Source organism: Brachyhypopomus gauderio, unplaced genomic scaffold, assembly GCF_052324685.1.
Source record: "Brachyhypopomus gauderio isolate BG-103 unplaced genomic scaffold, BGAUD_0.2 sc46, whole genome shotgun sequence".
NCBI classification, from domain to species: Eukaryota; Metazoa; Chordata; class Actinopteri; order Gymnotiformes; family Hypopomidae; genus Brachyhypopomus; species Brachyhypopomus gauderio.
In genome coordinates, this window is record NW_027506872.1 from 895,419 (window position 1) to 908,832 (window position 13,414).

Here is a 13,414-nt window from a genome sequence, read left to right on the forward strand (position 1 = left end):
TGTTCGGAGAAGACGAGGTGAGCGCTACCACCAGTCTTGTCTCATGCCAACTGTAAAGCATCCTGAAACCATTCATGTGTGGGGTTGCTTCTCAGCCAAGGGAATCGGCTCTCTCACAGTCTTGCCTAAAAACACAGCCATGAATAGAGAATGGTACCAGAATGTCCTCCGAGAGCAACTTCTCCCAACCATCCAAGAGCAGTTTGGTGATCAACAATGCCTTTTCCAGCATGATGGAGCACCTTGCCATAAAGCGAAGGTGATAACTAAATGGCTCAGGGAACAAAAGAGATTTTGGGTCCATGGCCTGTGTAGGTACCATGCTAAACCAGCAGGTGGCAGTACCACTGGCAACACATGGAACAAGCTTGCTTTGACGGAAGTAAGGGTGTGTCTACAGTTTAGGTGTTTAAATACCCTGAACAGCCATTCATCTCTCTCTCTCTGGTTTGACTGACATCGAGGTTAGACCTATTAAAGAGAGGCTCCGTCATTTCTTTCTCTCCGTTTTTCTTTGAGAACACGCGAACTTTGTAACGACTAACGGCAAACAGCTGAAAGTCATACTACTTCATTAACGAGCCCGAGTTACGGTGCAATCTAACCAGCAACCGATCAACGTTACCGCGATAACAGATTCACCGAACTACTTCAGTTAAGCTTGATGACGCGGCCACACGGACTGAAACAAAGGCGATCAATTCCCTGTTGTTAAACCGTGAACGAGACTCTCATTCTCAGAAGGACGATTGGACGAACACACCTGGACGTCGCTTTTTATCACTGAGGAAACCACCCAAAACCCTCAGCACGTGAGACTCTTACCGCTGGGCATAGTTTATCAAAGGGCAAAGTTACTTGAACTGTGGAGTTAACGAAGTTTTCTGTTAATACATTCCGAATGTGTTTAACTTTATTTTCATAATCCTCATTGATTTGTACACACAAAGTCCATGTTTTTATTTATCTAATTAATGAACAACTTGTAGTCTTCCCCATTTTCAGACACACCACATTAATTTTTAGTTATTAAGCCAGCTCCATTACCCTTTGTTCTGACCACGTTGGAATAAACCAGCTGAGCTCATTAACATAGTCGCGCTGCCCTACTGTTTAAAGTCGGCGCCATTTTAGTTGCTTTGTTCTCCATAGGAGAACTGAGACTACAACCCCCGCCTCCTCACACCCGCACAAGCGCGCGCGCACACTACTCTCCTCCCCTTTTTACACACACACACACACACACACACACACACACACACACACACACACACACACACACACACACACACACTAGATACCCAGTCTTCACTGTTAATATACTGATACCTGTTGATGCTGTTTGTGTTTTAGAATAGTTGGTTTTAAATAAATGTATCATTTATTTTCACCAAATTGTCTGTTGATGTCATTCAAAAGTGGTTGTTGCCAAAACCTCCAAAGAATTCATAGTTCAATCCTTCAGATACCAAACCATTAAATACCCTTAGTTGATAACTAAACTTGTGGTTCTGGTATAATTAGAATACGAGACTGATTCTAAATTAATGAGACTGATTAATAATTAAGGTAAAACAAATTATATCTACTTTAAAGGATTAGTAGGTGAAACCCCTACATAATTGGTGCCCCGTGTGAGGGAGATTTCTGGCTCAACCATATTTGTTTGATATCAACCATATTTTCATATCACAGGCTTTCAAGCCATTAGAATAGGACCATCTCCAAATTCGCCAGAAGAGGGCGACAGAGCGCTTCCCAAGTCTTCCTATAGAGGAAAGCTAGTACTTGGTAACTACAGTTTGGTGATAGTGTTCTAATTTGATTACCATTTGGTTACTATTCACATTCATTGAGCAATCAACTGAAGATCAGTATATTTATTTTACTCATTTAATTTCTGATTACTTCAATAGTAATTCAGTTGCTTTAATTTGTGTGGCATCCCACTGATTTCCCCTGTACTGCAGAAGTATTAGGATAATTATTTAGCACAGTTATCAGACTTCACTGTCTTTGTATAACTTCACTGTTGCAGTCTTTGGTCCAGTGTGCTAGTGTTTAGTTTCAGAGACCATAATCACCTTTGGCACAATTCTTTTTACCCCAGTTTCAATTTGGCTTGTCCACCTAGGTAATTACCCTTTTTACCTGCCCAGACACAAGGTCCTGGCACAATAGCTAAGCCAGATTGTACTGAAGCTGACTTGATTTTGTCCCTTTTTTTGAGCTAGTCTATAAGTACATTTAGACTAACCATGACTTTTCTAAAACAGAATACTTGTCAATCTTTGCTTCAGATGCTTGAACCAGGTAGGAAGGATGTTGACAAACCTCTAAAGGACTACTTTGAGGAGACCCCTACCGTTCCAGATGTAGTTTTTAAAATGTTCCTTCTATGTCAGCAGCAGGCTCGCTTAGAAGTAGAGGCACTACGCAAGGAAAATAGACTCCTCAAACAGGATAATGCTAAGCTCAGTTCTGAGGTTGAGAGCCTTCGCCACAACCTCCAACTGACCACTCATGCGCTGAATGACGTGCTCACCGTAAGTGAACGTCACACGGGCTTAACAGAAACTGCCCGCCTCCAAAGGGAGAGTGAGCTTGCTCGTGCGAGAGCGCAAGATTTCCTTGCAACTAGATCTGGCACCTCTAGACCTTCTTTATTAGTTACAGTAGAAAGCCAATATAGTCAGCACTCCACAGGTGATGATGCACCTGTCGTACATCCTAAGGCCCCGGCTCCAGTCCCCATGAGTCTTAGGTTAGATGTAACTAGTTCTTCCTCAGAGTATCCATATGATACTACTGACGGTTCAGCTTCTGAAGCTCAAAGTGAAGCCTCTGTGGAGAATCACCCTCCTAGAGCAGATGCCCCGTCTGCATCCTCTTGCTACGAGTCAGCAGAGCCCTCTTACTCGTCCTTAGCTTCTGCCCCCTTACTCTTGAGTAACAAAGAGAGTAATATTAATCCTGCTATGTATTTTGGCCTTCCTTATTCTCTGCATGATGTCCAGACCAGGGACATCCCGTCAGGTACAGCAGCTAGGAAGCCTTACTTAAAAGCTGAGCATCATTCCACTGACCCACGCACAGGCTGGGAGAGTGACGTACATGTTCCAGCTTCTTCCTCAAGGAGAAATGCAGGTATTTCTCAACTTGAGATGCGCAAAGGCTCACTGTTGCCCCCTATGGACAGAGACCAGGAAGGTAGAAAGCATGCTGGTGACCATTATCCTCCGCATGATGTCCAGACCAGGGACATCTCATTAGGTACCACAGTTAGGAAGCCTTGTATGAACGCTGAGCATCATTCCACTGACCCACGCACAGGCTGGCACAGTGACGTACATGCTCCAGCTATTTTCTCAAGAGGAAGTGCAGAAATTTCCCAACTTGAGATGCACAAAGGCTCACTGTTGCCCCCTATAGACACAGAGCAGGACGGCAGAAGGCATGCTGATGTACACCACTGGCAGAACGTACAGACAAGGGACGTCTCACCAGGTAGAGCAGATAACAGTCCTTACCTAAACGCTGAGCATCATTCCACTGACCCACGCACAGGCTGGCACAGTGACGTACATGCTACAGCTTTTTTCTCAAGGAGAAATACAGATATTTCTCAACTTGAGATGCATAAAGGCTCATTACTGCCACCTAGGCACAGAGAGACAGGAGGCAGTAGGCATCATATTGACCAAGAGTTACAACACTTGGACAGGGAAGGTCCACCTTCCTATTCTAATAAACATGTCCTTGAACATTTCCCTCGTTTAAAGCTGTTAGATTCACTAGCCAAGGACATGGAGCCATTTGACCCAGCAAGTTCAAACTACCATGTTGAAGACTACCTCAAAGAAATTGAGCGTAGCCTCTCGGACTTGCCTTATGCAACAGAACGAGAGAAAGTGAAGCTAATTTGGAAAACCACCTCTAGATCAGTTTACACGTTCATAGAGTCACAGCCGTTTTCCATTAGGGACAGTTACACTCAGCTTTGTAAAGCCCTCGCTGAGGAGTATTCCACTTTCTTTGACGAAGCTTCAGCATTCATGTCGGTCATTAAAATTAAGCACAAGCGTTCAGAGCATCCCAGAGATTACTTTAATCGCTTGAAACAAACATTTTTCCAGGGAAGAAATGGACCAGGTCTCACAGAAGACCGAACCTTCAAATCCCTATTTTTGCACAATCTCCACCCTTGTGTGAGAACCCATGTCACACTTTTAGCACGCCAAGGTGACCTGTCGATGCGTGAGATCAGAAAGACCACGCAGACAGTTTGGGAGACTGTTGTGCAGCCCAGTATGCTTGAAGGAGACTCCAAAAGGCTCCAAGATCCTCCCTATGTTTTCCCTGTAGATTCAGACACTGTTCTTTCTGCAAGCCCCTCTCACTACTCTCATCACAGGGACAGAGCCAAGAGGTGGAAAGAGAGGCAGAACCAGTGGAAGGGGGGGACAGCCATAGATAAGGATCAGTTAGTGGACCTCCAGCCTGAGCCAGGAGGAGGTAGAACTGACTTTATATGAAGTTACATGTAAACCTTCAGCCTGTAAACATGTAGCTATGTTTCCAGATCTCTAACCCTTTAAAGGGAGATGTTCCTGGCATCATCTCCGCCCACATCTCTGCATTTTCAATGCAGTAGGTTGTCTACTAAGGGGGGTGTACCCGGCGTTACCTCCTAACTGCTATACTACATTTTACCCCTCACACATCTTGTACTCTCTTCTCTACCAGCATAGCAAGAGCTGTTAAGTTTTGAGACGCTATATGGCAGTCCAGCTTTGTCTAACAAGACTAGTGAAACCGTTTCTCAAATGTGCACAGAATATAGGAAAGCGCATCCGCTACCACTGTGATGCAGACTTGGCGAATAAGTCTGGCATAAAGTGCATAACTATTCGTCAGAACCACTAGAGTTGTTTTTGCATGATGACAGCTCCTGATGCTCAAGTCTACACTTAGCAATAGCAGCATTAGAAATGCATTTTGGTTGTTTAAATACTTCACTGTCACAAGATAGGATGAGGCATTACACCTCAGTTAAACCCCCATTTACATTTTACAATTTACAATTACCTTTAGATCCCACAAGGAACCACACTCTAACTAGACATTAACCCAAATGTCCGTCGTGGTCCAACGAGATCCTTCACTTTAAACATTGTTAGGTTTGTTCCAGCCAACAGACTAACACCAACATGTGCTAACTCCACACCTTTCTCCATGCCTGATGTACTTCCTCTCCTCCATCAAAGGCATTTAACCCTGCATGTGACCTTGTTTTCTTTGTATAAAGCCAAGAGAAATCTAAGCCATGCATTATTCTTTCATTGTTTTTCTTGATTTGGTTAACCTTAGTTACTGTTCAAGAACTGCCCAGTAGTGAACGTGTTGCCCAGATGTGTGTCTACAGCATCTCCCAGCCATCTCATGGATCATGCTATGAGCAGGATGGACAACTTGACTCATGGAATTGATCACCTCCCAGTGGATGCTACAAGGAACATGGACTGCATGGATAACCTTTTGTGCTCTTCAGGACTGTGACGTCAGCCCCAGTCTGAAGACCAAGGGGGGAATGTAGGTACCATGCTAAACCAGCAGGTGGCAGTACCACTGGCAACACATGGAACAAGCTTGCTTTGACGGAAGTAAGGGTGTGTCTACAGTTCAGGTGTTTAAATACTCTGAACAGCCATTCATCTCTCTCTCTCTGGTTTGACTGACATCGAGGTTAGACCTATTAAAGAGAGGCTCCGTCATTTCTTTCTCTCCGTTTTTCTTTGAGAACACGCGAACTTTGTAACGACTAACGGCAAACAGCTGAAAGTCATACTACTTCATTAACGAGCCCGAGTTACGGTGCAATCTAACCAGCAACCGATCAACGTTACCGCGATAACAGATTCACCGAACTACTTCAGTTAAGCTTGATGACGCGGCCACACGGACTGAAACAAAGGCGATCAATTCCCTGTTGTTAAACCGTGAACGAGACTCTCATTCTCAGAAGGACGATTGGACGAACACACCTGGACGTCGCTTTTTATCAACGAGGAAACCACCCAAAACCCTCAGCACGTGAGACTCTTACCGCTGGGCATAGTTTATCAAAGGGCAAAGTTACTTGAACTGTGGAGTTAACTAAGTTTTCTGTTAATACATTCCGAATGTGTTTAACTTTATTTTCATAATCCTCATTGATTTGTACACACAAAGTCCATGTTTTTATTTATCTAATTAATGAACAACTTGTAGTCTTCCCCATTTTCAGACACACCACATTAATTTTTAGTTATTAAGCCAGCTCCATTACCCTTTGTTCTGACCACGTTGGAATAAACCAGCTGAGCTCATTAACATAGTCGCGCTGCCCTACTGTTTAAAGTCGGCGCCATTTTAGTTGCTTTGTTCTCCATAGGAGATCTGAGACTACAACCCCCGCCTCCTCACAAGCGCGCGCGCACACTACTCTCCTCCCTCCCCTTTTTACACACACACACACTAGATACCCAGTCTTCACTGTTAATATACTGATACCTGTTGATGCTGTTTGTGTTTTAGAATAGTTGGTTTTAAATAAATGTATCATTTATTTTCACCAAATTGTCTGTTGATGTCATTCAAAAGTGGTTGTTGCCAAAACCTCCAAAGAATTCATAGTTAAATCCTTCAGATACCAAACCATTAATTACCCTTAGTTGATAACTAAACTTGTGGTTCTGGTATAATTAGAATATGAGACTGATTCTAAATTAATGAGACTGATTAATAATTAAGGTAAAACAAATTATATCTACTTTAAAGGATAAGTAGGTGAAACCCCTACACCTGGAAACTCCCCAGATCTTAATCCCATTGAGAACTTGTGGTCAATCATGAAGAGACTGGTGGACAAACAAAAACCTACAAATTCTGACAAAATGCAAGCATTGATTGTGCAAGAATGGACTGCTATCAGTCAGGATTTGGTCCAGAAGTTGATTGAGAGCATGCCACGGAGAATTGCAGAGGTCCTGAAGAAGGGTCAATACTGCAAATATTGACTTGCTGCATTAACTCATTCTAACTGTCAATAAAAGCTTTTGTTACTCATAATATGATTGCAATTATATTTCTGTATGTGATAAAAACATCTGACAAACACACAACAACCAGAGGGCAGCAGATCATGTGAAAATATAATATTTGTGTCATTCTCAAAACTTTTGGCCATGACTGTTACAACAATATTATGTGTTCTGGTGGTAGATCTTTTGTTCATGTGAACACTGATTAGCTGTGTAATCCACATCATTTTCAGAAATGGTGTAAACACCAAGCTTGCAAAAGAAGAGTTTGTAGGCTTGAAGCAGTTAATTTCCAGGATGTTCAAAGACAAGACCTACCTCAGCCTTTGGGAGCTCATGTTGACCAGAGAGCCGTACTGCTCAGAGTACAAGGTCACTTTTTGTTAATGTTCTTTCTTAAGATTGTGTCAGTTTCGCTATCTAACACACATTGCTTAAATACAGTCCCTGACATAAGTTCTGTCGCTTATACATGTTGTGGAAACAAAAGCTTATAACCTGACTTTAAATTCATCGATTGGTTTTAGAAATGACTCATATGAAAGCTGAAACCCTCCCAAAAGAGATTTAATTTACGAAAATAAATTTGCTTTACTGCAGAAATATTGATCATTTAATGAACACAGAAAGGTTTTGGCAAGACAAACGCTGTCGCCTTGTCATATAATGCACCCAATCCTAGTTTACAGCCTCACCTGTGCTCACTAATTGATTGGTTAATTAGTGGGTGTGTATAAAAAGAACTCCAGCACCCCAGACCTTCACTTGCACTGCAACTTGACCTCTGACAACATGCCAAAAAGCCTTGATTATCAAGATGCTGAAGACCAAATCCACTGCAGAGGTGGCTGGCACCTTTAATGTGTCTCAGCGTCAAGTACAAAGAATTAAAAAAAGATTTGAAGAGACTGGAGATGTTTTTGACAAGCCCAGGTCCAGCAGACCCCACAAGACAACAGCTCAGGAGGAACGTTTGTTGGTAAGAAAATCCAAAGCCAGTTCCTCTGCAGCAGAGCTCCACCAGGCCTGGTCACCTTAAGTCCCTGTGTCAACTAGAACAGTTTGTAGGATTCTGTCTCGAAATGGCCTCCATGGTCGAATCAGTGCCCAGAAGTCAGCACTAAACAAAAGGCCCACAGCCTGCTAAACGGATGGACGCTGGAAAAGTGGCAGAAGGTGGATTTCTCAGATGAATCTTCAGTTGAATTACACCACAGCCATATTTTCGTAAATTAAATCTCATTTGGGAGGGTTTCAGCTTTCATACGAGTCATTTCTAAAACCAATCGATGAATTTAAAGTCAGGTTATAAACCTGACAGGTGTTGCCAAATATTATGGAGCTCGTAAGGTGACGTCATGTAAAAAATATAATAACGCGTGGCCACGACTTACTAACGCATGCGAACGACTTACTAACGCGTGCGAACAAGATAATTAAGTATTACTTTATATAAAGCCAGGTTTACCTTCCTTGGGCAGTCAGTTCGCGAACATCCCTGGGATCTGCTTGCTTTGCTGTGAAAAAATAAACTTTGTTGCCGCGTGTGAAAGGCGACGTTAATATCTCGTTCCCACGCGTTAATAAGTCGTGGCCACGCGTTATTTATTTATTTTTTACATGATGTCACCTTACGGGCTCCGTAAAATATAGTAAAATCCATAAAATTTTTTTTTTTGACTGTCATGTCAATGGATTCAATGTAAACGCAATCCGTAAACGCAAGAAGCCGCTTTCGCCATTCCAGATGGCTCAGTCAAAACCATTACGTCTTAATGAACCAATACATACATCAGTGGCGAAAATTATTGTAAAAATACCAGGTTTACGTGTTTTTATTTTCTAACATGAGCTAAAGCACAGGGTAGACTCAAACGACAAGCGTTTACAACTTCATCTTCAACCTTTTCAGCCCTGGTGCGAATGTGATCCTCACACGTCCCTGGATTCACCAGTTACAACTACAGACACACTAGAAAAAAATCTTGTTTCTTATTTTATGTCACCGTTAACTACACGGGGTTGACGCGAACTTAAATAGGTAGATAGATGGGCCTATTATCACAAGAGCTTGTGGTTAGATCTGACAGTGTTCAACGCTGTAGCGAACGGCAGTAACTTTGTTTTACCGCAAAATATGAAAACGATTGAAACCATTAATAACCCAATTAAATACACCCAATTAAAAATGTACGATCTGGTAAATGTAGTGGTAAATGTACGATGTGGTAAATGTAGTGGTAAATGTACGATCTGGTAAATGTAGTGGTAAATGTACGCTCTTCTGACTTGTCCGCGGTGTAGCACTAGGTCCTGCTTCTTGTCCCGCTTAGCAGTAAATGAATAACATGAATGAAGAACGTTCGTATGAAGCTATTTGGCCTCTATGAAGGTTCTGGGCGGAAACTGCTGGCCACTGTCATTGAAATAGCCAATTTCGGAAGTACTCTGTTTGCTAATTAAGTCAATATGATAATTAAAATATAATCTCCCGACCCCCCCCCCCCCCCCCCCCCAAACAAAAAACTCATCAGATCTACACGATTCATGTAGGTCACCCTTTTCAACTTCAAAACGGCGAATTTCGCCGAAAGGTGACAGATTTTCATGCCTGTGTAAATGTCTTGAATGTATTTTTCCCCAGAACATCTTGCACCTTGTACACATTATGCTGGTCCTCCCTGTCTCAGCTGCAGTTTGTGAAAGAGGGTTCGCTGCACAGAAGAGGATCCAGTCAGACACTAGAGCATCCCTTCATTCAGACACAGTGGAAGACCTCATAAGAATCAGCGTAGGTCGGGGGTCAGCAACCCGTGGCTCTAGAGCAGCATGCGGCTCTTTGGCCCTGCCCTAGCGGCTCCCTGGAGCTTTTTCAAAAATGTTTGAAAATGTAAAAAGATGGGGGAGAGAAATATATTTTTTGTTTTAATATAGTTTTTGTAGGAGACAAACATGACACCAACATTTTTAACGTTTTCCAATGCCGTAAGAATGTGTAGAATATAATCAATGCTCAGTGATCACGACTTCCTCCCAGAATGACATACCAGCTGTTTTCATCCATCAGATTTTTGTTTTTTCATCCCTTCTTTGCTCATTGTTTCTGTTCGTGTAGGGGGTGTATATAATTATGGTATATAATTATGTAATTTAAATTTTGCTTATGATCATTATAACAATTATTATTTTATTTTTCTTGTTTATTATATTTTATTATTATTATTTTATTATTATTACATTTTATTTATTTTTTGTGTTATCTTATTTTCTATCTTTGAGTGGGTAGGGGGACGGGAATTATATTTTAAGGTTGGTGTACAAGGGTTGAATGTTTGATATTGGTCATTTCCCTCTGTAGAGGCCACCCCTTGATATATTTTCATTTTAACGTTTAAATAACGTTAATATAATAATATAAACATACGAGTACAAAAAATGTGTAGAATAAATTAAATTAAATTTCAACATTTATGTCAACGAAGATTTGCACCATAGCCTGCGACACACGTTTCTATTAGCAGGTCGAGATGAGGCAGGTGGCTGTTGGAAACACACCGGCGCGTAACTTCACAGTCGTGTTTGCAGGGTTCATACACCTTTATAAGGTGGAATTAAAATACTTGTACGGCACTTTCAAGGTCCATTTCAATAATTCCCAGCAAGTTAAACTTAATTAAGTTAAATATTTATTAGTGGTGGGCCGTTATCGGCGTTAACGGCGTTTGTTAATTTGACACTCTTATCGGGCGATATAAAAATTATCGCTGTTAATCTATTCTTAAAGTTGGGTTGGGAACTGGGTCAAAATAGGTAAGCAAAGTGATGACTTTCACCTTGATAGTTTAGCTCGGGTGTATTCCTAACCAAATTGCACAGTAGGGGGCGAGAACGAGTTTTCAAACCTGTGAATTACAAATCGCACATGTTCTTACATGAATGCAGCCACGAAGTCGCCAGGTTAGCTTAATGGAAAATTCATTTTTAGGAAGCTTCCTAATGGAGACATTGACAAGACTAAAGTTGTTTGCACCTTATGCAACGCGGAATTAGTTTATTGTAGGAGTTCTACCAGTTTGAAGTACCATTTAAACACAAAGCACTGATGCAGCCCAGGGGAAGAGTCACCGCCGCCGAAAACAGGTTAAATGTTGGCTTACATTTCAAATCTCATGTTTGGCTGAATAAACATGTTATCAACCCCTTTTAATGTACAGTATGTAGGCTTACAAATTCATGTTTAACTGAATAAACCGTTGAACACGAGTAGCCTACATTTTATTGAGCATGTTTTTTTTTTTCAAGTATCAAAGTAGAACAGCTTTCTCAAACAGTCATTGATGCATTTTGGAAACAGGAGATGAGCCCCTGGTCTAACGCACCCTCTGTATTAAGAAACCCTATCTCAAAAACTGACTTTTAGTCATTACTTGGGTAGCACGCATATGAGCCATTTTAATCTAGATTAATCTAGATTAATTTCAAGATTTCAGTGAGATTAATCTAGATAAAAAAATTAATCTATGCCTACCCCTAATATTTATACATATACTCGTAATGATTCGAAATAATGCGCTTTTTCGTCACATTATTTAATGGTGGTTTACTTTCAAAACGCCCAATCTTAACGTCTTCACGTTCTCTCATGTTTCGTCCTGGAATTACAAGAGGCTCGTATTTGTTAACGTAATACAAGAGAACTGTTCAGTCAGACAGATATTTGTTGTGAAACGAAGTAGTTACAATTTCAAGCATTTTCAAGTACTTTAGCCTAAATTCCAGCAATTTTCAAAGCTGAAACACAATGCAACATTAAAATTCGTCAGGTAAATGTTCCTTCCTCTGTTTTTGAGGGGTGTTTCTGTATACTACCACATATCGTTTCGGACAACACTGCAAAGAATGTGATGCGCCAAGTTTAAACGCCTCCACCGTTCGCGGAGGTTCACGCGAGGTGTGCGGAGTCGCACGCTACGGTCACTCGCGAAAATATCTTAATCTTAAAACTAAAATGTTGCCCTCCATGTATGAAGACACTAAAGAAATAGTTTTTAAATAAATTTTGTAGGATAGAGTTTAGTTTGTTAAGACTATTATTTGTTCTATTATTTTGTAAATTTAGAGAATCGTGACACTACTACAGAATACACTGCAGGGAGAATAAACATTTAATCATGAATGCTCATTATGTATTTGTAGCTAACTTAGCCATTTTGATAGTAGGCTAATATAGATACATACAGCATGTGTTGCCTTCATTATAAGGCTTATATAAGGCTTTTAGTTTTTTGCGGCTCCAGACATATTTGTTTTTTGGTCCAATACAGCTCTTTCAACATTTTGGGTTGCCGACCCCTGCACAGGAGTTGGCCATCCGAGGGGCATGTTACTGCAATGGAGGATAATCAATCAGACACTGAGCCATGAGATGTTCACTTTGAAGCCCTTAAAACACTTAATTTAGATTTCATTTATATTGAGATGTTTTCAGTTTAAACTTCAGCTCAATGAAGCACTTTAAGCGCCAACACTTTTTCAGTAAGTTACATTTCTTGTAGCATTGTTCTTCAAATAAAGAACTTTATGTTCACCAAATTGTTTGTTAATTATTTACAAGTCAATATTGTCTATATGGACAGCAAAAAAAAAAAAAGTGAAACCGGTAAAACTGCGGTATTAAATGTGATGCAGTTGAAAAATTTGGGTGCACCTAACTTTTGTGCTGGTGCACCTAAGAAAAAAAGTTATGCGCACCAGTGCAAAAAGTTAGTCTAGAGCCCTGAGCGGTCATGAACAAGCTTGATCAGCCAGACCTTTACATGAAGGATGATACAGTCTAGCCAAGAGCCGTTCAGTAACGTCATCTAGTGATCTATTTAGTCAGATATCTATTAATTTTCAAGCATTTTCAAGCACTTTAGCCAAAATTCCAACACTTTTCAAATCTGCAAAATGCAACATTAAAATTAAAGAATTTTTACGAATACTTATAAACCCTGACGTCACCCGTATGAACCTTGACGTCACCCTTACAAGTGCCAAACTCTACCCACTCACAGAAGCTGCAGGAACAGTCTTACTGAAGTCAGAGGCCTACAGGAGAAGATCAGCCTTACCCAAGTCTGAGACCTGCAACTTCATAGAGAAGAGCTTCACAGGCTGAGTGAAGGCCATGGTGATGAGGAGCTGAGGAGACACACACACACGCACGCACACGCACGCACGCGCACACACGCACGCGCACACGCACAAACAGGTGGAGAAAGAGGATCAGACTTCACACACACACCTGCAGATAACATGAAACACAAAGTACACTCTGCCGGAGTTCTGCA

At 41.3% G+C, this 13,414-nt stretch overlaps 1 protein-coding gene across 1 annotated transcript in view; it reads right to left on the bottom strand.

Annotated features, from left to right (window-relative positions):
• txnl1 (thioredoxin-like 1) overlaps window positions 1-13,414 on the bottom strand; it is a 37,684-nt gene that overhangs the window by 16,415 nt on the left and 7,855 nt on the right. The window contains exon 5 of the mRNA XM_076986346.1: window positions 13,196-13,265. Within this exon, the coding sequence (XP_076842461.1) occupies window positions 13,196-13,265 (70 nt within the window). The remainder of the gene's footprint in view (window positions 1-13,195; window positions 13,266-13,414) is intronic.